Consider the following 27882-nt stretch of genomic DNA (forward strand, 5'->3'; position numbering starts at 1 on the left):
AAGATGTTGTTGGACAAGATGTTGTTGGACAAGATGTTGTTGGATAAGATGTTGTAGGACAAGATGTTGTTGGACAAGATGTTGTTGGACAAGATGTTGTTGGACAAGATGTTGTTGGATAATATGTTGTTGGACAAGATGTTGTTGGACAAGATGTTGTTGGATAATATGTTGTTGGACAAGATGTTGTTGGACAAGATGTTGTTGGATAGGATGTTGTTGGACAAGATGTTGTTGGACAAGATGTTGTTGGACAAGATGTTGTTGGACAAGATGTTGTTGGATAGGATGTTGTTGGACAAGATGCTGTCCTGCAGATTTGATGTTCCATAGGCATGATACCGTGTAGATGGAGACATGATGATAAGTCTCATTTCACACCATCGGACTGAATTCCCTTCTTGTTATTCCTGCTATTACTGATTTGTTGCTTTGATGATCCCATGGTTAACTATCTAAAATTGTAGTCAGTAATGTGTCTTTTGGATTACTGTAATCTGATTATTTTCAGTTACTTTCTAATTAATTTTCCCTTAAGATGCAGAAGAAGCCAAAAATAATTATTTATACACATTTGGTGTGTCATCATAGTGGTCTCAGGCTCACTCAGGTGGAAAAACCGTTAACATTTTAAATGCTGAATTGAATGTAATTGAGAAAGCAGAAAGGTCTCAATGTATTTTTTTCACTAACATCCTTTCTGAATTTAAGAGTAATCCAAGAAGTAACCATATCATTTTTAAAAAGTATCTGTAATCTGATACAATATGTTTGCTGGTAATGTAAGCGATTACATTTATAGGTTTTTTGTAATCAGATTACATGTAATCAGTTACTCCCCAACCCTGATCTTTGGCCTGTTGACTGTTTCTATGTTTCTGTGTGTGTAATGTTACTTTTAGGCAATGTCAGTTTCTGTGTCTCTGTGTATGTATACGTCTGTGCCAATTACTGTGTAGGAAAATACAATAATGCTCCACAGCATGTTTCTGTCTCAATCCCACTCCATTCCAAATCCATGTAGGAAACATGGTCGCCTCAGGCCTCCTTTATCCCAGGAGATATGTGGGAACATTTCTGGAATTGTATTCACAGCAAAATCCTTAATCATTTTTGAGAGGAAGAAATGTGTAAATACACCCCATGTCGAGAGACCTAGGGGTCCATCTGGGGTGAAAGGGGGGTAATTTAGGGGGACGGGGTGGGAATTGGGGTTGGTTCTGCCTGTACCAAGCTCCCCAAACCCTGGAAAACCGGAGTCAGCAGAGATCATGAGGATGTGTGGAAGGAAAATCAATGCTTAGTATTCCACAAGGATCTCATCTCAGCCCGTTGTTATTAGTGATGAGATCAGCTCCTCTTGTTCTGGAGATAATGGAGGAAATACCACCCTCAAAGATTTATGTAGCAGATTGTTTTTTTTGCTTTGCTTTATCTTGTGGAGGCCTTATCTGGTGGTGAATCTCTCATTGAAGTGAAAAGCTATGAAATGAGAGTGATAGACTGTGTCCAAACGTTTATCTAGCTATAGCGAGGCATGGGGATATTATTCTGGAACACTGTGGAATGTCTGTGGTATGAACGTCTTCTGTATTAGTTGTGTAAGGTTTTTATCATAGCACCCAACCTCCCTATGTAATAATTTATATGGTTTCATTTAATTTGTTCTTTGATTGATACAATAATGGCTATGAATCTTTCAAGATGAGGAAACATCACCTTGTACCATCATGACTCATTGTCATTTAAAGAATGTTTGGCATCTCTCTCTCTATCTCTCTCTTTCTCTCTCTGTCTGTGTGTCTATCCTAATTCAACTTTGTCAGTATGGAGTTGGCTTTGGACACAGATTCACAGATAAACTAGAAACACACTTTTCTGACGAGGCAGGCTAGTAATAAGAGATGTACACACACACACATCAGAAATCACTGGCAAGAAATCAGATGGAAGCAGAGAGGAAAATAGAGAGTGACGGAGATGTGGAGATGGGTAAAGAGATTGAAAGGAGAGGATAGAGGGCTATGTCATTAAAAAAAGTAGAAAGTGAGAATCAAAGAAAAAGAACAGGCAGGGAGGGATATGGTGAATGGGGAAAAAAGAGAGAATGAGAGACGAGAGAGACCTGAGCCTTTTTCAGCTCGATTCCTCCCTGCCATATGTAAACTGGGACTTGCATTGGTAGTGACATTTGGTGAAATTGCCTTTCTAAAGTAATGTCTTAACTTCATCAGTGGGAGGCACGGCTGTGACCGGAGCATCTGTTCCCTTCAAGAGGCGTGGAATCCAAAATCAATTCACAATACCATTCCAGAATAATGATATGGAATGTTCCACACTGGGGAATGATTGGTATATACAGTAGCTGTGTTATTGAGGTGATATTAGATGTTACGTTCCCAGCAAAATCCTATGTTTGATGAGATTGAGTCTACTGTATATGAATGATTTTATTCTCTTATATGAGGTTAGGGGTCTGGCAGAGAGATGACTTGAGTGTGACAGAGTGGCTCTCTGTCCGGTTGCAGTTCACAGCTGTTTGATAACCTGATCATCGTAATATAGTTCTGTGTCTCAATGCCTAGGAAACCTGTTTAATATTAGCATCTGTCCATTATTACTCCGCATCTAACCAAAGTAGTGGGTGTTTTAAAATCAGATTACTATACATCATGATATGATCATGTGACTTGTTTTGTGATTCAGATTTCATAATACACTGCTCAAAAAAATAAAGGGAACACTTAAACAACACAATGTAACTCCAAGTCAATCACACTTCTGTGAAATCAAACTGTCCACTTAGGAAGCAACACTGATTGACAATAAATTTCACATGCTGTTGTGCAAATGGAATAGACAACAGGTGGAAATTATAGGCAATTAGCAAGACACCCCCAATAAAGGAGTGGTTCTGCAGGTGGTGACCACAGACCACTTCTCAGTTCCTATGCTTCCTGGCTGATGTTTTGGTCACTTTTGAATGCTGGCGGTGCTTTCACTCTAGTGGTAGCATGAGACGGAGTCTACAACCCACACAAGTGGCTCAGGTAGTGCAGCTCATCCAGGATGGCACATCAATGCGAGCTGTGGCAAGAAGGTTTGCTGTGTCTGTCAGCGTAGTGTCCAGAGCATGGAGGCGCTACCAGGAGACAGGCCAGTACATCAGGAGACGTGGAGGAGGCTGTAGGAGGGCAACAACCCAGCAGCAGGACCGCTACCTCCGCCTTTGTGCAAGGAGGAGTAGGAGGAGCACTGCCAGAGCCCTGCAAAATGACCTCCAGCAGGCCACAAATGTGCATGTGTCTGCTCAAACGGTCAGAAACAGACTCCATGAGGGTGGAATGAGGGCCCGACGTCCACAGGTGGGGGTTGTGCTTACAGCCCAACACCGTGCAGGACGTTTGGCATTTGCCAGAGAACACCAAGATTGGCAAATTCGCCACTGGCGCCCTGTGCTCTTCACAGATGAAAGCAGGTTCACACTGAGCACGTGACAGACGTGACAGAGTCTGGAGACGCCGTGGAGAACGTTCTGCTGCCTGCAACATCCTCCAGCATGACCGGTTTGGCGGTGGGTCAGTCATGGTGTGGGGTGGCATTTCTTTGGGGGACCGCACAGCCCTCCATGTGCTCGCCAGAGGTAGCCTGACTGCCATTAGGTACCGAGATGAGATCCTCAGACCCCTTGTGAGACCATATGCTGGTGCGGTTGGCCCTGGGTTCCTCCTAATGCAAGACATTGCTAAACCTCATGTGGCTGGAGTGTGTCAGCAGTTCCTGCAAGAGGAAGGCATTGATGCTATGGACTGGCCCGCCCGTTCCCCAGACCTGAATCCAATTGAGCACATCTGGGACATCATGTCTCGCTCCATCCACCAACGCCACGTTGCACCACAGACTGTCCAGGAGTTGGCGGATGCTTTAGTCCAGGTCTGGGAGGAGATCTCTCAGGAGACCATCCGCCACCTCATCAGGAGCATGCCCAGGCATTGTAGGGAGGTCATACAGGCACGTGGAGGCCACACACACTACTGAGCCTCATTTTGACTTGTTTTAAGGACATTACATCAAAGTTGGATCAGCCTGTAGTGTGGTTTTCCACTTTAATTTTGAGTGTGACTCCAAATCCAGACCTCCATGGGTTGATAAATTTGATTTCCATTGATAATTTTTGTGTGATTTTGTTGTCAGCACATTCAACTATGTAAAGAAAAAAGTATTTAATAAGAATATTTCATTCATTCAGATCTAGGATGTGTTATTTTAGTGTTCCCTTTATTTTTTTGAGCAGTGTATATCAAATCAGAGAATGATAACGGTTGAGATTCTCTTTGACTATGAAACGTACTAAAATACTGTCGAGTAGCATCAGTATCAGTGTGTGGCTGGCATCAGTATCAGTGTGTATGCCCTGTCGTGCATACATTACACAATCAACTGAGACCTCCTGTCACTTAAGACAAGTGTAATTCAATGTCGGAAAATCACCCTTTCTCCTCCTCCTCTCCCCCTACTCGCTTCCTCCTCTTGACTCTGTCCTCTATTGATCAGCAGATATAGATCAGACAGACAGACAGTGAATAGCCTAGCACCAGTAACACCCTGTCTGTATGTCTGTCTGTCTGTAATCAGCTCTCTCTGAGTTAAGGAAGTAGAAGCACTAATGGCCTCTGCTGTCATTGTTTCATGTCTTCCTCACCTCAGTGTTTAGCACCAAGCTCACACATATGCATGCAAGCACACACACACACACACACACACACACACACACACACACACACACACACACACACACACACACACACACACACACACACACACACACACCTTTGTCAAGACGTCTACATACACAGTCAAGCTAATTGCATGCCTATACCCAACGCGTGATCACTGATCCTATCTGATCAGGTTCAGTATAGCAAGCTTGATGGTGTCCGTGTTGAAGATCGTCCTCACTCCCATACAGCTCTGGTACAGTTATCTATCTGTCAGAGCTAGAAGCTCATTGTCTGCGCCACACATCAATCCCTTTCCCAGGGGCCTTTGCAGTGGAAGGTAGATGTCATGCTGTGACACCGTGCCAAATCCTCTCTGTTGATTGAACGAAGGAGTGAGAAAGAGAGAGAAACCAGCAATCTGGACACAATAACTGACTCTTTATGATTATTGTGGCCTTTGTCCACCAAATAGGGGAACAGATCAATGTTTTACATTTTAATTCTTTATTTCACCTTTATTTAACCAGGTAGGCCAGTTGAGAACAAGTTCTCATTTACAACTGCGACCTGGCTAAGATAAAGCAAAGCAGTGCGACAAAAACAACAACACAGAGTTACACATGGGATAAACAAACGTACAGTCAATAACACAATAGAAAAATCTGTATACAGTGTGTGCAAATGAAGTAAGGAGGTAAGGCAATAAATAGACCAATAGTGGCGAAGTAATTACAATTTAGCAATTTACACTGGAGTGATATATGTGCAGATGAGGATGTGCTAGTAGAAATACTGGTGTGCAAAAGAGCAGAAAAACAAAAACAAATATGGGGATGAGGTAGGTAGTTGGTTGGATGGGCTATTTACAGATGGGCTGTGTACAGCTGCAGAGATCGGTAAGCTGCTCTGACTGCTGACGCTAAAAGTTAGTGAGGGAGATATGTCTCCAACTTCAGTGATTTTTGCAATTTGTTCCAGTCATAGGCAGCAGAAAACTGTACGGAAAGGGGGCCACATAGGTGTTGGCTTTAGGGATGACCAGTGAAATATACCTGCTGGAGCGCGTGCTACGGGTGGGTGTTGCTATCGTGACCAGTGAGCTGAGATAAGGCAGAGCTTTACCCAGCAAAGACTTATAGATGACCTGGAGCCAGTGGGTTTGGTGACAAATATGTAACGAGGACCAGCCAAGGAGAGCATACAGGTCGCAGTGGTGGGAAGTATATGAGGCTTTGGTGACAAAACGGATGGCACTGTGATAGACTGCATCCAATTTGCTGAGGAGAGTGTTGGAGGCTATTTTGTAAATTACATCACCGAAGTCAAGTATCCATAGGATAGTCAGTTTTACATGGGTATGTTTGGCAACATGAGTGAAGGAGGCTTTGTTGCGAAATAGGAAGCCGATTCTAGGTTTCATTTTGGATTGGAGATGCTTAATGTGAGTCTGGAAGGAGAGTTTACAGTCTAGCCAGACACCTACGTAGGTATTTATAATTGTCCACATATTCTAAGTCAGAACCGTCCAGAGCTGTGATGCTAGTTGGGCGGGCAGGTGTGAGCAGCGATTGGTTGAAGAGCATGCATTTCGTTTTACTTACATTTAAGATCAGCTGGAGGTCACGGAAGGAGTGTTGTATGGCGTTGAAGCTCGTTTGGAGGTTTGTTAACACAGTGTCCAAGGAATGGCCAGATGTATACAGAATGGTGTCGTCTGCGTAGAGGTGGATCAAAGAATCACCCGCAGCAAGAGCGACATCATTGATATATACAGAGGAAAGAGTCGGCCTGAGAATTGAACCCTGTGGCACCCCCATAGAGACTGCCAGAGGTCCGGACAACAGGCCCTCCGATTTGACACACTGAACTCTATCTGAGAAGTAGTTAGTGAACCAGGCGAGGCAGTCATTAGAGAAACCAAGGCTGTTGAGTCTGCCGATAAGAATACGGTGATTGACAGAGTCGAAAGCCTTGGCCAGGTCAATGAATACAGCTGCACAGTACTGTCTTTTATCGATGGCGGTTATGATATCGTTTAGGACATTGAGCGTGGCTGATGTGCACCCGTGACCAGCTCGGAAACCAGATTGCGTAGGTGAGAAGGTACGTTGGGATTCAAAATGGTCAGTGATCTTTTTGTTCACTTGGCTTTCGAAGACTTTAGAACAGCAGGGCAGGATGGATATAGGTCTGTAACAGTTTGGGTCTAGTGTGTCTCCCCCTTTGAAGATTGGGATGACTGCGGCCGCTTTCCAATCTTTAGGAATCTCAGACGATACGAAAGAGAGGTTGAACAGAATAGTAATAGGGGTATCTAACCCAATGTGAGAATTAAGCCAGAGATATTACTTGAGAAACAAGAGGAGCTAAAGAGAAACTTTAATAAGGAAAGCACATACTTGTGAACTCATTTGTTGCTACTGAGCTTGGCTCAGTACAAATGTAATTTAGATTCCATTCTTACATCTGCTGGAGAATATCTTGTAGCATTTTTTAATTAAGATGTCAAACCCTAGGGAAGCTTGTTCCAACAGACTACTACTAACTGAATGTCCTTCAATGCTTCAAGATTGTTCGGGAGAGAATAAACTTGGTTAACACTTTTTATAATCCATCTGTCTATGCACACATAATATTGCATTTAATACTTGCTACAATCCTTCAAAGAAATGTATAACAGACTATATGAATGCATAGCTTAATCACTCTAACAGAATTCATAAAGCATTACTCACAGAGATTCACAGAAAGTATTCCCCAAATGATGCGGTGGAATTACAAATCCCAAATCTCTCTAGATAACTTTTTTCTGCATCACAGATCCCATCATGGAAGTCTGTGCTTTTAGGATTGTGTCTTGTCTGAGAACAGTGTATATTGTTTTTCCTGAAGGATGGAAACGGAGAGAAGACTCCAAAGCTCTTTTGGAAAACATAGAGCAGCCATGCAAGACGAGGGATTGTGGTGACTATGAATGTCTGATAAGAAGCACTGAGACGGAATAATTTACAGGGATGAGAATTTACAGTAGGTTTCATATTGGAGGGTTGGGATGAGGTATAGCGGAACACACATAGGGACTAATAATATGGATGGTGGACTGGTAAGGAATGCGAAAAAGAGGTGATAGGTAACATATGTCATGTTATTGAAGGGGCATTTGAAGATACATTCACAAGGATGGAGTTCTGGGATGAATAGAACAGAGAGAAACATTGAGAGAAAGAGATGGATCGAGTGGGATTTGAACAAGTGCATTTGGAATCCATCCCCTTATGAAGTAGCCTAGACATACCCTCCACTCACCGACTATTTAATACTCCTTCTTCCCCTCTCCCTCTCTCCCTAGAGGTAAAGCTACAGTATAATTGTATACTTCTCTTTTTTTTCTCCCGCTGCATCCATTGCATACGTCTCCCTGCCTAAATGCAATGCATGTCCGTGATGCTTTTCTCTAGGCGTCCATAGTGTATGCAATGTATTCACATCAGGTTCCTTGATGCCTGTATTTTTGCAGAATTATGCCAGATTGACGCTTATCAATGATATCATGTAGGCATCACTTGCTTCCATTGTATATCATTAACTCAGCAGACATAGCTCTCAGGGCTGTAGTGGAGCATACTCTAACTGTACACCAGCGACTCGCTAATCATGTACATAATGCAATTTATATATGTTATGCAAGAGAGACTGGAGTGCCTCTGCCAGGTCTGACAATAGTACAAGGTCAGAGTGGAAACATGTTTCCCTAACTGGAATGTGTCTGACTTAGCATCTACAGAAATATGTCTGATCCAACTCCACTTCTATAACTGATAGGGAGACTCTGTTGAGTCATCAGGAATCTATTCAAGGTTGGCATTGGACTCATAGTGCGTTCCATTCAGTGTTTGCGTTCTGGTTGCATCTGGTTAGAGTTTGGCTGCAGGGACTGTATGATAAGCAGTTTGTGGTCATCTTTTGGATGGCTGAAGAGCAGAATATGCCAATGGGGAGGATAGGGTCATCTTTTATTGGAAAGAAGGGTGGATGAAAGACTTGAGTCTGTAGGGGAGGTCTGGGACGAACAGAGAACATCAGTCCTCTCTCTCTCTTTCTCCTTTCCTCTGTCATTATTCCTCCCGCCTCTTCTCTCCAACTCTCGCTCTCTCCCTCCATCTCTCTTTCCCTCTCTCCACAACGGCTCCCATCTGGTTACTATGGAAACTCCACATATGTCTCCCACAGCTGTTTTTCAGTTTTCCCCAAAATGACAGCTGGTTGTTTTCCCTCTCTTTCTCACACACTCTCCGTCTCTCTCTTCACGGTCAAACAGCCTGATGAAACAGAGCACACAGACAAACACATTAACACCAGGCAAAAGAGCAACAACCTGCATTAATTTACACTGCTGCCAAAATGCTCACTGCCTGAGTTAGCACGGATCAAATCAAGTCAAGTTTATTCGGTGCGTACACAGTTTTCATTAGGTATAAAAGGTGCAGTGAAATGTTTACTTGCGAGCTCCCTCAACAGTACAGTACAACATCAATATAAATCATGCACAGTGGTAATAATAATGCTAATCATGAAGACAGGGTATCCATTGGTTTTCCATGAGTAGTATATGAGCTAGGTGGTTGTATTGTGTATAGGGGATGGAAAAGACATGGTCTTAGAGTGTGTAGAGATGTAATGGTCCACAGCAATACTGGATAGTACCTGTCAATCATTTCAATAGAACAGGACAGTGGGTAGCGTTGGCATATGAACCAATAGTAGAGCAGGACAGAGGACAGTGTTGACCTATGGACCAATAGAACAGCAGAACAGTGGGCAGTGTAAACGTATGGACTAATAGAGAACCACAACACCGGAAAGTGTTGTCATGATCCAATAGAACAGAAACGGAACATCAGCCATATGGTCCAGCATACAGCACTTCTGTTTGATTGCCCTGAGGGTCAATACATACATAGCTCTTGACTTCTGACCTCTGTTCAGTCAAGCTCAACAACGCCCTATAAAAACACATAGACGGGTCCTTCCAGTGTGTGGAAGGTCAAACAGACCTGATGCCGTCCAGACTGATGCCTGACTGTATTAGTCTATTATTTCGGAAGACTTGTGATTCAATTAATATATACAGTAGTGTTTAGATTTGACAGTTTAGTCATTTAGCAGACAATGTTATCCAGGGTTATTCACCATTCTACTGAAGCACTGTAGGTGAACCAACCACCACATATGTTAATTAGCCTTAATTACTAACCTACAGTAGTTGGGATTATATTCCTGAGCTTTTAGGCGGGAGACAGGTGTTTATGTGTGTGTGTATGTGAGAGAGAGCGAGAGAGAGAGAAATTAGTGTTGAATGACTTTAGGAAGGCTATGTTCTTCCTCATCAACCATTTAAGATCCATTAAGCACCAGAAGACTGCGTGCGTGCGCATATAAATGTGTGCGTGTGTAACAGTTTAACTTTACGTCCGTCCCCTCGCCCCGACCCGGGCGCGAACCAGGGACCACATCAACAACAGTCACCCACGAAGCATCGTTACCCATCGCTCCACAAAAGCCACGGCCCTTGCAGAGCAAGGGGAACCACTACTTCAAGGTCTCAGAGCAAGTGACGTCACCGATTGAAAGGCTATTAGCGCGCACCACCGCTAACTAGCTAGCCATTTCACATCCGTTACACGTGTGCATTAGTCATTTAGCAGACAATGTTATCGAGGGATATCCACCATTCTACTAAAGCACTGTAGGTGAGCCAACCACCATTATCCTTAATTACTAATCTAGGTGGGGTTATATTTCTGAGCTTTTAGGTGGGCGACAGAAAGTTGTGTGTATGCGTGCATGTGTTTGTGTGTGTGTGTGTGTGTAAGAGAGAGAGATAATTGTGTTCATTGACTTTTGGAAGGCTGTGTTCTTCCTCATCAACCATTTAAGCTCCATTAAGCACCAAGAACCATTAGAAGACTGTGTGGGTGTGCATGTAAATGTGTGTGTGTGTGTGTGTTTCGGTGACTGTATACTCGTGTGTTCATAATACATCCATCCATAAACGACTAGGATCCTCCATTATCAAGACTAAGCAAAGATTGGTTGGTTGATAGGTGGGGTCCCTACGGTATATGACCTAGAGGGAAATGAATGGAGCGGCCTGCACTACCTGAGGATCAGAAAAATAATCACTAACAAGTGATGCCACTGGCTGGACTGAAACACACACTGCATGGTCAAACTATACCGCAGTGAAACTGTTACATCATTGTTACAGTGGTGCCATGTCCTAGCTCAGCTTGAAATGTATACGCCCTAACCAGCTGTGTGTGTGAGTTGTCACTATACACACGTCTGTGTAGATAACGACCGCTGAGGTCAGCCATCCTCAATAGGCTGTCACGCCCTGACCTTAGTTATCTATGATTTCTTTATTATTTTGGTTAGGTCAGGGTGTGACGAGGGTGGGTATGCTTGTTTTGTATTGTCTAGGGTTTTTGCATGTCTAGGGGTGTTTGTAAGTCTAGGCATATGTAGGTCTATGGTGGCCTTAATTGGTTCCCAATCAAAGCCAGCTGTTTATCGTTGTCTCTGATTGGGGATCATATTTAGGTTGCCATTTACCCTTTTGGTTTTGTGGGTTCTTGTCTATGTGTAGTTGCCTGTCCAGCACTTTTTGTAAAGCTTCACGGTTCGTTTTGTTGTTTTGTTAGTTTTGTTCAGTGTTCATTCTTAATATAATAAAGAGAATGTACGCATACCACGCTGCGCCTTGGTCTCCTCCCTACGACGGCCGTGACAGAAGAACCCACCATAAAAGGACCAAGCAGCGTGAAAAGGAGGAGCAGCGTTTCATGGAGCAGACAGCATGGACGAAATACTGGACGGTAAAGGATTCTGGACGTGGGAGGAGATTTTGGCAGGAGAGGATCGACTACCATGGAGGCAGGTGGAGATAGCACAGGATGAACGGCGACGATATGAGGGGACACGTTTAGCACGGAAGCCCGAGAGGCAGCCCCAATCATTTTTTGGGGGGGGCACACGAGGGGATTGGCTGAGTCAGGTTGGAGACCTGAGCCAACTCCTTGTGCTTACCGTGGGGAGCGTGTGACTGGTCAGGCACCGTGTTATGCAGAAATGCGCACGGTGTCTCCAGTTCGCATTCATAGCCCGGTGCGATCTATTCCAGCTCCTCGCATTTGCCAGGCTAGAATGGGCATCCAGCCAGGATGCATTGAGCCAGCTCTACGTTCCGGATCTCCAATGCGTCTCCACGGCCCAGTGTATCCTGTGCCTCTTTCCCGCACTCAACCTGAGGTGCGTGTCCCCAGCCGGTACCACCAGTTCCGGCACCACGCACCAGGCCTCCAGTGCGCTTCCACAGTCCAGTACGTCCTATTCCTCCTCCCCGCACTCGCCCTGAGGTGCGTGTTATCAGCCCGGTACCACCAGTTCTGGCACCACGCATCAGGCCTCCAGTGCGCTTCCACAGTCCAGTACATCCTGTTCCTCTTCCCCGCACTCGCCCTGAGGTGCGTGTCCTCAGCCCGGTACCACCAGTTCCGGCACCACGCATCAGGCCTCCAGTGCGCTTCCACAGTCCAGTACGGCCTGTGTCTCTTCCCCGCACTCGCCCTGAGGTGCGTGTCCTCAGCCCGGTACCACCAGTTCCGGCACCACGCATCATGCATCCAGTGCGCTTCCATAGTCCAGAGCTTCCGGCGACAGTACCCAGTCGAGAGCTTCCGGCGACAGTACCCAGTCCAGAGCTTCTGGCGACAGTACCCAGTCCAGAGCTTCCGGCGACGTTTCACAATCCGGAACCTCCAACGACAGGCCACAGTCTGGAACTTCCAACGACGGGCCACAGTCTGGAACCTCCAACGACGGGCCACAGTCCGGGACATCCAACGACAGGCCACAGTACGGGACCTCCAACGACAGGCCACAGTCCGGAACTTCCAACGACGGGCCACAGTCCGGAATCTCCAACGACGGGCCACAGTCCGGAACCTCCTATGACGGGCCACAGTCCGGAACCTCCAACGACGGGCCACAGTCCGGAACCTCCAACGACGGGCCACAGTCCGGAACCTCCAACGACGGGCCACAGTCCTTAACCTCCAGCGGCAGACCACAGTCCTTAACCTCCAGCGGCAGACCACAGTCCGGAGCCTCCAGCGACGATCCCCAGTCCGGAGCCTCCAGCTATGGTCCCCAGTCCGTGGTCTCCACCGACGATCCCCAGCCCGGGGTCTCCAGCGACGGTCCCCAGCCCGGGGTCTCCAGCGACGGTCCCCAGCCCGGGGTCTCCAGCGACGGTCCCCAGCCCGGGGTCTCCAGCGACGGTCCCCAGTCCGGAGCCTCCAGCGACGGTCCCCGGCCCGGGGCCTCCAGCGACGGTCCCCAGCCCGGGGTCTCCAGCGGCGGTCCCCATCCCGGGGTCTCCAGCGACCTACAAAGGCGGAGGGATCAGTGTAAAGAGGGGGGGCGGCGTCCAGAACCAGAGCCGCCACCGAGGGTAGATGCCCACCTGGACCATCCCCTATAAGTTCAGGTTTGCGGTCGGGAGTCCGCACCTTTGGGGGGGGGGGGGGGGTACTGTCACGCCCTGACCTTAGTTATCTATGTTTTCTTTATTATTTTGGTTATGTCAGGGTGTGACAAGGGTGGGTATGCTTGTTTTGTATTGTCTAGGGTTTTTGTGAGTCTAGGCATATGTAGGTCTATGGTGGCCTGAATTGGTTCCCAATCAGAGGGTTGCCATTTACCCTTTTAGTTTTGTGGGTTCTTGTCTATGTGTAGTTGCCTGTCCAGCACTTTTTGTAAAGCTTCACGGTTCGTTTTGTTGTTTTGTTAGTTTTGTTCAGTGTTCATTCTTAATATAATAAAGAGAATGTACACATACCACGCTGCGCCTTGGTCTCCTCCCTACGACGGCCGTGACATAGGCAGACAACGGTCCGGATCCGGACCCAGAATTAAAGTAAAACATTTCATTTTATGTAATCAAGTTGGGCTTTCAACTTTTTGCTGTTATTTGCACATGAAACTTAACCCTAATTTGCTACAAGGGCGCCATACTGTCTGTAAAACAACACATTTCACTGCATCTATCCAGTGTATGTGACAATGAAACATATATAAAAAAATATTTATATATATATACATACTACCAGTCAAGGGTTTTTCTTTATTTTTACTATTTTCTACATTGTAGAATAATAGTGAAGACATCAAAACTATGAAATAACATATATAGAATCATGTAGTAACCACAAAACTGTTAAACAAATCAAAATATATTTATATTTGTGTCAAGTTGTCTAGGTGTTATAATTATTTCAGCTCTGCCCAAACTTGAAAACGGCTTGCTCAACCCGTGAAGGATGCAAAGGGACAACTCAATTCCTTTCCAGTGTTTTATTATGGTTTTGATGCCATTTGTTGAATATGTTGAAACAGTTGATTTGTTGAATAGAGTAGTTGAATGACAGAGGAATAGGGAATAGGGAATAGGAATAGGTTGATAACCTTAAACAGAGAATAAACGTGCATTATTTTACACAATAAACAATGCATGACACAGCAACAAAGCATGCTTTGAATAAAGTAAACGTTTAAACAATTTAATCTAGCACTTCAAGCAATTACTTCTGCAGTCAGAAAATATCCACAACAAAAGAAGTCACCGCTCCTACCAGAGTTACCCATGTAAATTGTGCTAAGCACTGGATGCAACATAATAAATAATTCCAAACATTACATACCAGTTGCGTCTTTAGGGTTGAACAATGAGCTGTTTGTATGTTGAGGACCCAAGCAAAGCTAAGCCCAAACATTTTATACCCATGCTTATCTGCCAGGTGCGCATGTAAAAGTAGTCCCTCCAGAAATCCTGGCTCAATTTTTTAGTTCCACCCGTGTTTTTGGGTTATCTGCCCTCTTGAGGCCTGGAGTTCTTTAAAGGAAGAGCTGCCATTGTGCTCATGTTTTGAGTGTTCTGTTTTTGACGCAACAATTTGAGATTCTTCAAAGTCGCCACCCTTTGCCTTGATGACAGCTTTGCACACTCTTGGCATTCTCTCAACCAGGTTCATGATGTAGTCACCTGGAATGCATTTAAATTAATAACAGGTATGCCTTGTTAAAAGTTCATTTGTGGATTGTCTTTCCTTCTTAAGCCAATCAGTTGTGTTGTGACAAAGTAGGGCTGGTATACAGAAAATAGCTCTATTTGGTAAAAGACCAAGTCCATTATGGCAAGTACAGCTCAAATATCAAATCAAATCAAATGTATTTATATAGCCCTTCGTACATCAGCTGATATCTCAAAGTGCTGTACAGAAACCCAGCCTAAAACCCCAAACAGCAAGCAATGCAGGTGTAGAAGCACGGTGGCTAGGAAAAACTCCCTAGAAAGGCCAAAACATAGGAAGAAACCTAGAGAGGAACCAGGCTATGAGGGGTGGCCAGTCCTCTTCTGGCTGTGCCGGGTGGAGATTATAACAGAACATGGCCAAGATGTTCAAATGTTCATAAATGACCAGCATGGTCAAATAATAATAATCACAGTAGTTGTCGAGGGTGCAGCACCTCAGGAGTAAATGTCAGTTGGCTTTTCATAGCCGATCATTAAGAGTATCTCTACCGCTCCTGCGGTCTCTAGAGAGTTGAAAACAGCAGGTCTGGGACAGGTAGCATGTCCGGTGAACAGGTCCGGGTTCCATAACCGCAGGCAGAACAGTTGAAACTGGAGCAGCAGCACGGCCAGGTGGACTGGGGACAGCAAGGAGTCATCATGTCAGGTCGTCCTGAGGCATGGTCCTAGGGCACAGGTCCTCCGAGAGAGAGAAAGAAAGAGAGAAAGAGAGAATTAGAGAGAGCATACTTAAATTCACACAGGACACCGGATAAGACAGAAGTACTCCAGATATAACAAACTGACCCTAGCCCCCCGACACAAACTAATGCAGCATAAATACTGGAGGCTGAGACAGGAGGGGTCAGGAGACACTGTGGCCCCATCCGATGATACCCCCGGACAGGGCCAAACAGGAAGTATATAACCCCACCCACTTTGCCAAGGCACAGCCCCCACACCACTAGAGGGATATCTTCAACCACCAACTTACCTTCCTGAGACAAGGCCAAGTATAGCCCACAAGAATCTCCGCCACGGCACAACCCAAGGGGGGGCGCCAACCCAGACAGGAAGATCACGTCAGTGACTCAACCCACTCAAGTGACGCACCCCTCCTAGGGATGGCATGAAAGAGCACCAGTAAACCAACTCGGAAAGATAGGTAGGAGCAAGCCCATGTAACGCTTTGTAGGTTAACAGTAAAACCTTGAAATCAGCCCTTGCCTTAACAGGAAGCCAGTGTAGGGAGGCTAGCACTGGAGTAATATGATCAAATTTTTTGGTTCTAGTCAGGATTCTAGCAGCCGTATTTAGCACTAACTGAAGTTTATTTAGTGCTTTATCCGGGTAGCCGGAAAGTAGAGCATTGCAGTAGTATAACCTAGAAGTAACAAAAGCATGGATAAATTTTTCTGCATCATTTTTGGACAGAAAATGTCTGATTTTTGCAATGTTACGTAGATGGAAAAAAGCTGTCCTTGAAACAGTCTTGATATGTTCGTCAAAAGAGAGATCAAGGTCCAGAGTAACGCCGAGGTCCTTCACAGCTTTATTTGAGACGACTTTACAACCATCAAGATTAATTGTCAGATTTAACAGAAGATCTCTTTGTTTCTTGGGACCTAGAACAAGCATCTCTGTTTTGTCCGAGTTTAAAAGTAGAACGTTTTCAGCCATCCACTTCCTTATGTCAGAAACACAGGCTTCTAGCGAGGGCAATTTTGGGGCTTCCACATGTTTCATTGAAATGTACAGCTGTGTGTCATCCGCATAGCAGTGAAAGTTAACATTATGTTTCGAATGACATCCCCAAGAGGTAAAATATATAGTGAAAACAATAGTGGTCCTAAAACGGAACCTTGAGGAACACCGAAATGTACAGTTGATTTGTCAGATGACAAACCATTCACAGAGACAAACTGATATCTTTCCGACAGATAAGATCTAAACCAGGCCAGAACTTGTCCGTGTAGACTAATTTGGGTTTCCAATCTCTCCAAAAGAATGTGGTGATCGATGGTATCAAAGGCAGCACTAAGGTCTAGTAGCACGAGGACAGATGCAGAGCCTCGGTCTGACGCCATTAACCTTTCTCGCCCAGGGGTTCCGCTAGCGGAACACCCACAACATTCCGCTGAAAAGGCAGCGCGCAAAATTCAAAAATATTTTTTTGAAATATTTAACTTTCACACATTAAAAGGTCATTTACCACCTTCACAAGTGCAGTCTCAGTGCTATGATGGGGTCTAAAACCAGACTGAAGCATTTCGTATACATTGTTTGTCTTCAGGAAGGCAGTGAGTTGCTGTGCAACAGCTTTTTCAAAAAAAATTGAGAAGAATGGAAGATTCGATATAGGCCGATAGTTTTTTATATTTTCTGGGTCAAGGTTTGGCTTTTTCAAGAGAGGCTTTATTACTGCTACTTTTAGTGAGTTTGGTACACATCCGGTGGATAGAGAGCCGTTCATTATGTTCAACATAGGAGGGCCAAGCACATGAAGCAGCTCTTTAAGTAGTTTAGTTGGAATAGGGTCCAGTATGCAGCTTGAAGGTTTAGAGGCCATGATTATTTTCATCGTTGTGTCAAGAGATATAGTACTAAAACACTTAAGTGTCTCTCTTGATCCTAGGTCCTGGCAGAGTTGTGCACTCAGGACAGCTGAGCTTTGGAGGAATACGCAGAGCATTTCAAGAACTTTGAAAGTTTCTTCAAGTACATGATGAAACTGGCTTGGAGGATTGCAACAGGAAAGATAGACCAAGAGTTACCTCTGCTGCAGACGATAAACTCATTAGAGTTAATTGCACATCAGATTGCAGGACAAAAATATACTTCACAGAGTTCAAGTAACAGACACATCTCAACATCAACTGTTCAGAGGAGACTGTGTGAAACAAATATTCATGGTCGAATTTCTGCAAAGAAACCACTACTAAAGGACACCAATAAGAAGAATAGACTTACTTGGGCCAAGAAACACTATCAATGGATATTAGACCGGTGGAAATTTGTCCTTTAGTCCTGATGAGTCCAAATTTGAGATTTTTGGTTCCAACCGCTATGTCTTTGTGTGACACAGAGTATGTGAACGGATGATCTCTGCATGTGTGGTTCCCACAGTGAAGCATGGAGGAGGAGATGTGATGGTGTGGGGGTGCTTGACTGGTGACACTGTCAGTGATTTATTAAGAATTCAAGGCACACTTAAAACTGCAAAATCTTATCTCCGCCAACAGGAGGAGTGTGAACAGTTTGGTGATGCATGGGTCGCGAGGAGGGGTTTGTTACTACACTAATAAATACAAATATCTATCCGGACCTTTGCCTCATAGGAAATGTGTTTGACCGGACCTTCTCAAATAGTATTTGAGTACCCTGGACTTAGGTTAAACAACCCTGTGGGGCTCCTCACTATAGTTCACCTTGGTAATTACAGTGGTTGTTACGCTCACTGCTAATGGCTCTGGTTAAGTGAGTGTTTGAGAGAGTCAGTGAGTTAGTGTGTGCACAGACGCTTTATAGGTGTGTGTGTATGACAGTGCATGCCAGTCTGTCAGAGGCTTGCGTGACAGACTAGTTCAGTGTTCTGCTGAGGTAAGGTCTCCCAGTGTTTATCCAGCATCCATCTTGGCTTATCACTGTTGTTGATGGAAAATATGTCTAAATACCTCCCCCCTCGCTCCTCTCTCTCTCTTTCTCTGCCCTCAAATCTGTCCATCTCAGTTTTTTATTCATTCTCTCTGTGTATAATACTCTCCCTCAGTAATTTCCTTCTCCTTTTATCGCTTTCGTGTAGAAGCATTATTGAGGGTAGTGGTTAGGGCAGATCTGGGTGAGTCAGTGAGTAAAGGCTCAGCAGTTCTATGTGAATAATAGATGTTGGTGGGTGAGTACTGATCGTTGTAAAGCAGATCTATGTCTGTGTGTGAGCACGGTAGAATGGTTTGTAGAGAATTACCAGGTAATCTGTGTCAGTATGTCAGTGTTGTGGATACTGTATTTGTAGTGCAGTGTGTTAGTGCAGTCCACTGTGGCTCAGTAGAGCTGATGTGATGTGAGTGAGCCGTGTGTTTCCAGGCAGGCGCTCCACCTCTCAGACCAACTACAGTGTTTCCCAACTCCAGTCCTCCAGTACCCCCAACAGCACACATTTATGTTGTAGCCCCGGACAAATTCAACTTGTCAATTAATCATCAAGCCCTCAATGAGTTAAATCAAGTGAGTTTGTCTGGGGCTACAACAAAAATGGGTGCTATTGGGGGTACTGAAAGACTGCTATAATACACACTGGCTGACTGAATGACTGAGTGACTCCTGAAGGGCACACAGAGAACAAGTCACACACAGGGGGATTTTACTGGAGAGTAGGAAGCTGTCGTGTGTGTGCGTGTGTGTGTGCTGCGTGTTGTGTGTACATTTGCGCTTGCACTTTTATTGGAAAAATGCACTGGGTTTTTCATAATAAACCGTTGTCTACCTACGTTGTTTATCTGGTATATTTTCTCCTGATGTCCTGCCTATCTCTGTTACTACATCCACATGTGTTCACACACCAAGCTACACGTTTGTATTTCTCTCTCTCTGTTCTATGTTGCAGTGCTGCGTCTACTGAAGGAGAGAGCTGACCCCAACACTCCTATCTCCTCTGGAGGATCTCTTCTACACCTGGTAAAAATACACATGCACACACACATGCACTCACACGACCACATCCACCTGCTGTTTTTCAATTGGCTCACCATTATCCGACCACGCCTCTCTCTTCCTCGCTCTCTCTATCTCTTTCTCTCTCTTTCGCTCTCTTTTTCTCTCTTTCTCTCTCTCTCTCTTCATCCCATAGTGTGCTCGTCATGACAATGTGTTTGCGGCTGAAGTTCTGATCGAGCAAGGGTTAAACGTCAACTTGCAGGATGAGGACCTCTGGACAGCCCTGCACATAGCGTGTGTGTGTGACCACGCCGACATGGTGCTGCTACTACTGCTGGTGAGAAACACACACACACACACACACACACATTTATATATACAAACCTCTCTGGGATAGCGGGACGGTAGCGTCCCACCTGGCCAATAGCCAGGGAAAATGTAGAGCGACAAATTCAAAAAAATTAGATAACATCAAACTTTCATTAAATCACACATATAAGATATCAAATTAAAGCTACACTCGTTGTGAATCCAGCCAACATGTCAGATTTCAAAAAGGCTTTTCGGCGAAAGCATAAGATGCTATTATCTGATGGTAGCACAATGTCAACAAAGAGAATGTAGCATATTTCAACCATGCCGGCGCTACTCAAAACGCAGATATAAAATATAAAACATGCATTACCTTTGACGAGATTGTTTTGTTGGCACTCCAATATGTCCCATAAACATCACAAATGGTCCTTTTGTTCGATTAATTCCGTCCATATATGTCCAAATTGTCCATTTATTTGTCCCGTTTGATCCAGAAAAAACAGCTTCCACTTTGAAGAACGTCACTACAAAATATCTAAAAAATGACCTCTAAACTTTGCCAAAACATTTCAAACTACTTTTGTAGTACAACTTAAGGTATTTGTAAACGTTAATAATCGATCAAATTGAAGACGGGTCTATCTGTTTTCAATACAGGAGGACAACAAACTAATGCTACTTTTCAAGTCTTGAGCAACTCTCAAACAGTACACATGATGTTACTCTACTTCCTGATGGCCTTCTTCTTCATTGCACAAATGAATATCCTCAACCTATTTCCTAAGACTGGTGACATCCAGTGGAAGCAGTAGGAACTGAGAACAGGGTGATCAGAAATGTTGTATTCCAATGAAAATTCATTGAACAGACAGTGACATAAAAAAATAAATGGTTAGTCCTCAGGGTTTTGCCTGCTACATAAGTTATGTTATACTTACAGACATGATTCAAACAGTTTTAGAAACTTCAGGGTGTTTTCTATCCAAATCTACTAATAATATGCATATCTTATATTCTGGGGATGAGTAGAAGGAAGTTGAAATTGGGCACGCTATTTTTCCCAAAGTGAAAACTCTGCCCCCTATCCTAGAGAAGATACAGTTGAAGTCGGAAGTGAAACTGAGTCAGTTTTATAGGCCTCCTTGCTCGCACACGCTTTTTCAGTTCTGCCCACAAATGTTCTATGGGATTGAGGTCAGGGCTTTGTGATGGCCACTCCAATACCATGACTTTGTTGTCCTTAAGCCGTTTTGCCACAACTTTGGAAGTATGCTTGGGGTCATTGTCCATTTGGAAGACCCATTTGTGACCAAGCTTTAACTTTCTGGCTGATATCTTGAGATGTTGCTTCAATATATTCACATAATTTTCCATCCTCACGATGCCATCTATTTTGTGAAGTGCACCAGTCCCTCCTGCAGCAAAACACCCCCACACATGATGCTGCCACCCCGTGCTTCATGGTTAGGATGGTGTTCTTTGTCTTGCAAGCATTCCATTTTTTCCTTTCAAACATAACGATGGTCATTATGGCCAAACAGTTTTATTTTTGTTTCATCAGACCAGAGGACATTTCTCCAAAAAGTACAATCTTTGTCACCATGTGCATTTGCAAACCGTAGTCTGGCTTTTCTATGGTGGTTTTGGAGCAGTGGCTTCTTCCTTGCTGAGCAGCCGTTCAGGTTATATCGATATAGGACTTGTTTGACTGTGGATATAGATACTTTTGTACCTGTTTCCTCCAGCATCTTCACAACGTCCTTTGCTGTTGTTCGCGTCTCCTTCCTGAGCAGTATGATGGCTGCGTGGTCCCATGGTGTTTATACTTGCGTACTATTGTTTGTACAGATGAACATGGTAGGCATTTGGAAATTGCTCCCAAGGATGAACCAGACTTGTGGAGGTCCACAATTTTTTTTCTGAGGTCTTGGCTGATTTCTTTTGATTTTCACATGATGTCAAGCAAAGAGGCATTGACTTTGAAGGTAGGCCTTGAAATACATCCACAGGTACACCTCCAATTGACTCAAATCATGTCAATTAGCCTATCAGGAGCTTCTAAAGCCATTTAATTTTCTGGGATTTTCCAAGCTGTTTAAAGGCACAGTCAACTTAGTGTATGTAAACTTCTGACCCACTTGAATTGTGATTCAGTGAATTATATTTGAAATAATTTCTCTGTAAACAATTGTTGGAAAAATTACTTGTGCCATGCACAAAGTAGATGACCTAACCGACTTGCCAAAACTATAGTTCGTTAACAAGAAATTTGTGGAGTGGTTGAAAAACAAGTTTTAATGACTCCAACCTAAGTGTATGTAAACTTCTGACTTCAACTGTATATATATATATATATATATATATATATATATATATATATACCTATACTATACACTATATATATATATATATATATATATATACTGTATATCTATATATATATATATTGATATACACACATATACACACACGTAGTACGTATGGATAAAAAAGAGCTGGTCCTATGGAGAGTAGATCCTTGCAGTATCATAACGGTTTGGGTCAGGTCTGGTGTCTGCAGTATTAGACTATCAGAGGGGTTTGGATCAGGTCTGGTGTCTGCAGTATTAGACTATCAGAGGGATTTGGATCAGGTCTGGTGTCTGCAGTATTAGACTATCAGAGGGGTTTGGATCAGGTCTGGTGTCTGCAGTATTAGACTATCAGAGGGGTTTGGATCAGGTCTGGTGTCTGCAGTATTAGACTATCAGATGGGTTTGGATCAGGTCTGGTGTCTGCAGTATTAGACTATCAGAGGGGTTTGGATCAGGTCTGGTGTCTGCAGTATTAGACTATCAGATGGGTTTGGATCAGGTCTGGTGTCTGCAGTATTAGAATATCAGAGGGGTTTGGATCAGGTCTGGTGTCTGCAGTATTAGACTATCAGAGGGGTTTGGATCAGGTCTGGTGTCTGCAGTATTAGACTATCAGAGGGGTTTGGATCAGGTCTGGTGTCTGCAGTATTAGACTATCAGAGGGGTTTGGATCAGGTCTGGTGTCTGCAGTATTAGACTATCAGAGGGGTTTGGATCAGGTCTGGTGTCTGCAGTATTAGACTATCAGAGGGGTTTGGATCAGGTCTGGTGTCTGCAGTATTAAGACTATCAGATGGGTTTGGATCAGGTCTGGTGTCTGCAGTATTAGACTATCAGAGGGGTTTGGATCAGGTCTGGTGTCTGCAGTATTAGACTATCAGATGGGTTTGGATCAGGTCTGGTGTCTGCAGTATTAGACTATCAGAGGGGTTTGGATCAGGTCTGGTGTCTGCAGTATTAGACTATGAGAGGGGTTTGGATCAGGTCTGGTGTCTGCAGTATTAGACTATCATAGGGGTTTGGATCAAGTCTGGTGTCTGCAGTATTAGACTATCAGAGGGGTTTGGATCAGGTCTGGTGTCTGCAGTATTAGACTATCATAGGGGTTTGGATCAGGTCTGGTGTCTGCAGTATTAGACTATCAGAGGGGTTTGGATCAGGTCTGGTGTCTGCAGTATTAGACTATCAGAGGGGTTTGGATCAGGTCTGGGGTTCTGCTGATTATGTCCAGAGTGAGACAGGAACAGCTTTAAAGGAGGGGACAGGAGCAGGCAGAGGTGGAGGCATGGAGGTTGGGCTGTGTTTGGTTTGGTGTTAGGTCCTATTCTGGTTATGTTGATTGGGTCTGGTGTGGTAGTGTGGCAGCAGACTCTGTATGGTGGGGTGGGCTTGAAATACACTCAGGGGAGATGTGGCTGTGTTTGAAGAGTTGCCAGAAAGAGCGAGAGAGAGAGTATGTGTGTCTGTGTATTCACCTCCCCTCTTCCTCTTTCTATCAGAGCAGTGTTTGATTTCCCTAAAGCAGTGCTGCAAGAGGAGAGCTGCATCAGTGGGTCTGTGTGTGATATAAATATGCCAAACACTACTCCTGCCAAGGGGACCACTTGAGTGAGAGAGTGAGAGAGACTCTAAATGTCTTCCATTCACTTTCAACTGAGACCCACTTTCTAGCTAATGAGGTCACATCTACAGTACTCACACAATATTCAGCTTTACTGTCAGTCAGGAGAGAGAGGTATGGAATGTTAGGGTGAGAGAAGGGTAAGATGAAAGATTTTCAAGCTACTGTAAACAAAATGATTACATGCCTCTTCAGCTTCCCTCTGGTAAATGATGAGGGATGTGTGTAAGTGTCTGTGCGGCCTGTGTGTGTTTGTGTGAGCAAGCTCAATGAAAGAATGACTGAGATTCCCCCCAAAAATGAATGGCTGTGCATGTGTGTATCTTTCTCTGTGTGTGTGTCCCTCTCTCTCTCTCTCTCTGTCTCTCTCTCTCTGTGTGTTTGTGTGCGTGCATGTGTAAATGTATGTGTGTTCCTCAGAGTAAGATAACATATATTACAGAATTATCAGAAGGGTACAGGAGGACGGCTGAAAGGAGAGCTGAGGCAGAGACTGAGTAAAAATAGCTATTTTTTGAAGCTGTTACAGCCTCTGTTTCCCTTTCTCTTTCTGCCTTCCTGACACCACATGTCTTCTCCAGCACTGAGCCTGCCAATGCACAGTCACTCTGCTCTGATCCCAAATAAGACCGCAATCAGGGCATTTTTTGTTGATCATTCCTATGTAACTGCTGATAAACATGATAAACATAAAACTGATTTACACAATCAGTGTTTTGTAGTGAGTGTTTATACTATTAGTGTTATGTTGTGCATTCTAAGGCATTATACAATTGTTATAGATGCTCTTGAAATACAGTGCATTCAGAAAGTATTCAGACCCCTTCACTTTCTAACCTTTTTAGTTACATCACAGCCTTATTCTAAAATGGATTGAATAGTTTCCCCCCCTCATCAATCTACACACAATACCCAATAATGGCAAAGTAAAAACAGGTTTTGAGAAATGTTGGCAAATGTATATATATATATATATATATATATTCTTTAAATACCTTATTTGTGTTAGTATTTAGACCCTTTGCTATGACAATCAAAATTTAGCTCAGGTGCATCCTGGTTACATTGATCATCCTTGAGATGTTTCTAAAACTTCATTGGAGTCCACCTGTGGTAAATTAAATTGATTGGACATGATTTGGAAAGGCACACACTTGTCTATATAAGGTCCCACAGTTGACAGTGCATGTCAGAGCAAAAACCAAGCCATGAGGTAGAACGAATTGTCCGTAGAGCTCATTGTGTCGAGGCACAGATCTGGGGAAGGGTCCCAAAACATGTCTGCAGCATTGAAGGTCCCCAAGAACACAGTGGCCTCCATCATTCTTAAATGAAAGAAGTTTGGAATCACCAAGCCTGGCTGCCCGGCCAAACTGAGCAATCGGGGGAGAAGGGCTTTGGTCAGGGAGGTGACCAAGAACCTGATGATCACTCTGACAGAGCTCCAGAGTTCCTCTGTGGATATGGGAGAACCTTCCAGAAGGACAACCATCTCTGCAGCACTCCACCAACCAGGCCTTTATGGTAGAGTGGCCAGACGGAAGCCACTCCTCAGTAAAATGCACATGACAGCACGCTTGGAGTTTGCCAAAAGGCACCTAAAGGACTCTCAGACCATGAGAAACAAGATTCTCTGTTCTGATGAAACCAAGATTGAACATTTTGGCATGAATGCCGTGCGTCAAGTCTGGAGGAAACCAGGCACCTCTCATCACCTGGCCAATACCATCTCTGCGGTTCACCATGGTGGGGGCAGCATCATGCTGTGGGAATGTTTTTCAGCGGCAGGGACTGGGAGACTAATCAGGATCAAGGGAAAGACGAACAGAGCAAAGTACAGAGAGATCCTTGATGAAAACCTGCTCCAGAGCGCTCACGACCTCAGACCGGGGCGAAGGTTCACCTTCCAGCAGGACAACAACCTTAGGCACACAGCCAAGACAACGCAGGAGTGGTTTCGGGGATAAGTCTCTGAATGTCCTTGAGTGGCCCAGCCAGAGCTCAGACTTGAACATGATCGAACATCTCTGGAAGGACCTGAAAATAGCTCTGCAGCATTGCTCCCTATCCAACCTGACAGAGTTTGAGAGAATCTACAGAGAAGAATGGGAGAACCTCCCCAAATACATGTGTGCCAAATGTGTAGCGTCATACCCAAGAAGACTCAAGGCTGTAATTGCAGCCAAAGGTGCTTCAACAAAGTACTGAGTAGAGTCTGAATATTTATTTAAATGTGATATTTCCGTAGTTTTTTTTTTCATATAGATTTGCAAAATTTTTCTAAAAACCTGTTTTTGCTTTGTCATTATGGGGTATTGTGTCACGTTCGTCGTAAGGATCGGACCAAGGCGCAGCGTGGTATGCGTACATTCTTTATTATAATAAGAATGAACACTGAACAAACTAACCAAAATAACAAAACGACACGTGAAGCTATACAAAACGAGTGCTGACAGGCAACTACACATAGACAAGAACCCACGAACACCAAAGGGAAAATTGCTACCTAAATATGATCCCCAATCAGAGACAACAATAAACAGCTGCCTCTGATTGGGAACCATATCAGGCCACCATAGACATACAAATCACCTAGACCTACAAAAACCCTAGACATACAAAAAACCATAGACAATACAAAAATGAATGTACCCACCCTAGTCACACCCTGACCTAACCAAAATATAAAGAAAACAGAGATATCTCAGGTCAGGGCATCACATATTGTGTGTAGATTGATGAAGGAAACAACTATTTAAGCAATTTTAGAATAAGGCTGTAATATAATAAAATGTGGAAAAAGTGAAGGGGTCTGAATAGTTTCTGAATACACTGTACATATACAGTATTCATATTAGGAAGTATTTCAGGGAGTTTCCCAAACAATGTGCTGGGTCTAATGTAGGGAACTTTAGTATTTTCAGAGTGATTCACCATATCAGAATGATTGACAGACTTACCTTTGATTGACATGTGAAGATATGCAAACAAAAATGTCCAGCTCATTCATGCAGTTATCCATTGTGTCATTCCTTTCATCTCCTCCTCCTCTCCATCCATGTCCTTGGGTTTCCATTCCTGCATCCTAAATAGAGGACAGTGTTTGTGCTGACAGAGATGACACAGTGGCTGTATTTGCTGGGATGGAGGGGGTAACATTATTGTCTCTCACCCTCTCTCTCTCTGTTTGCTAGTGCTAATGCTAATTATCTTATCACCACATTGCAAACAGCTGGTGTGGGAGGAAGCTTCCCAATTTTCCATGCACTCCCAATACCCATTCCCAACCCTGTTCCCAACCCCATTCTAAACCCCTATTCCCAGCTCCGGGTACTGCTCCGTCTCCCAACATCTTTCTGGCAGAATTTAGCCTGTCTGTGTGACTGCGAGAGGAGTGGAGGGGATTTTAGTCATGGAAATGTTCAGTTTGGTTATAAAACTATGACAGGAGCCAATAGGCAACAACAGAGTAGTGCTCCTTCATGCTAAATCTAGCCTGGCCTTATATTAAGTGTGTGTTCGGTTAAATTTGAGTTAAAGACTGTGTTTAGACAGACAGGCCAATTCTGATAATTTTTAAACTAATTGGTCTTTTGACCAATCTCATCAGATCTTTTCACATCATATATTTTTCAGAGCTGATCTGATTTGTCAAAATACCAATTAGTGGGGAAAAAATATCAGAATTGGGCTGCCTGTCTAAATGCAGCCATAGTGAGATATTCATCATTAATTTACAACTCATCCATGTTGGTTCCCCGTATGAGGATACTTATCCTCTACGATCAAACACCCCCCATGCATAATAACAATTATGAAGAGATGGCATAATTGTTTCTATAGTCTAGTCTAGTTGAGTAGCAATCTCTGTTTATGTGGCATTACCATAGCTCCCTAATCAAAGCCTTGAACCCATCATGGCATCGGTCCGTTATCATATCTGATTTAATTTCACAGTACCAATTAGGGTCTCCTGATTTGCATGGCTATCGAGGGCCATGCAGGCAGCAATTAGATAAGTGATTCGTGATTAGGAGCGAATTGGCAGGTTGTCCTTATTCTGTTCTAACATCTCCCAGAGGA

General features: G+C 44.0%; 1 protein-coding gene across 1 annotated transcript in view; it reads left to right on the plus strand.

Annotated features, from left to right (window-relative positions):
* myo16 (myosin XVI) overlaps positions 1-27882 on the plus strand; it is a 185647-nt gene that overhangs the window by 3114 nt on the left and 154651 nt on the right. Inside the window, exons 2-3 of the mRNA XM_039014219.1 lie at positions 19460-19530; positions 19703-19846. Coding sequence (XP_038870147.1) covers positions 19460-19530; positions 19703-19846 — 215 coding nt within the window. The remainder of the gene's footprint in view (positions 1-19459; positions 19531-19702; positions 19847-27882) is intronic.

Source organism: Salvelinus namaycush, chromosome 19 (genome assembly GCF_016432855.1).
Source record: "Salvelinus namaycush isolate Seneca chromosome 19, SaNama_1.0, whole genome shotgun sequence".
Classification (NCBI taxonomy): Eukaryota; Metazoa; Chordata; class Actinopteri; order Salmoniformes; family Salmonidae; genus Salvelinus; species Salvelinus namaycush.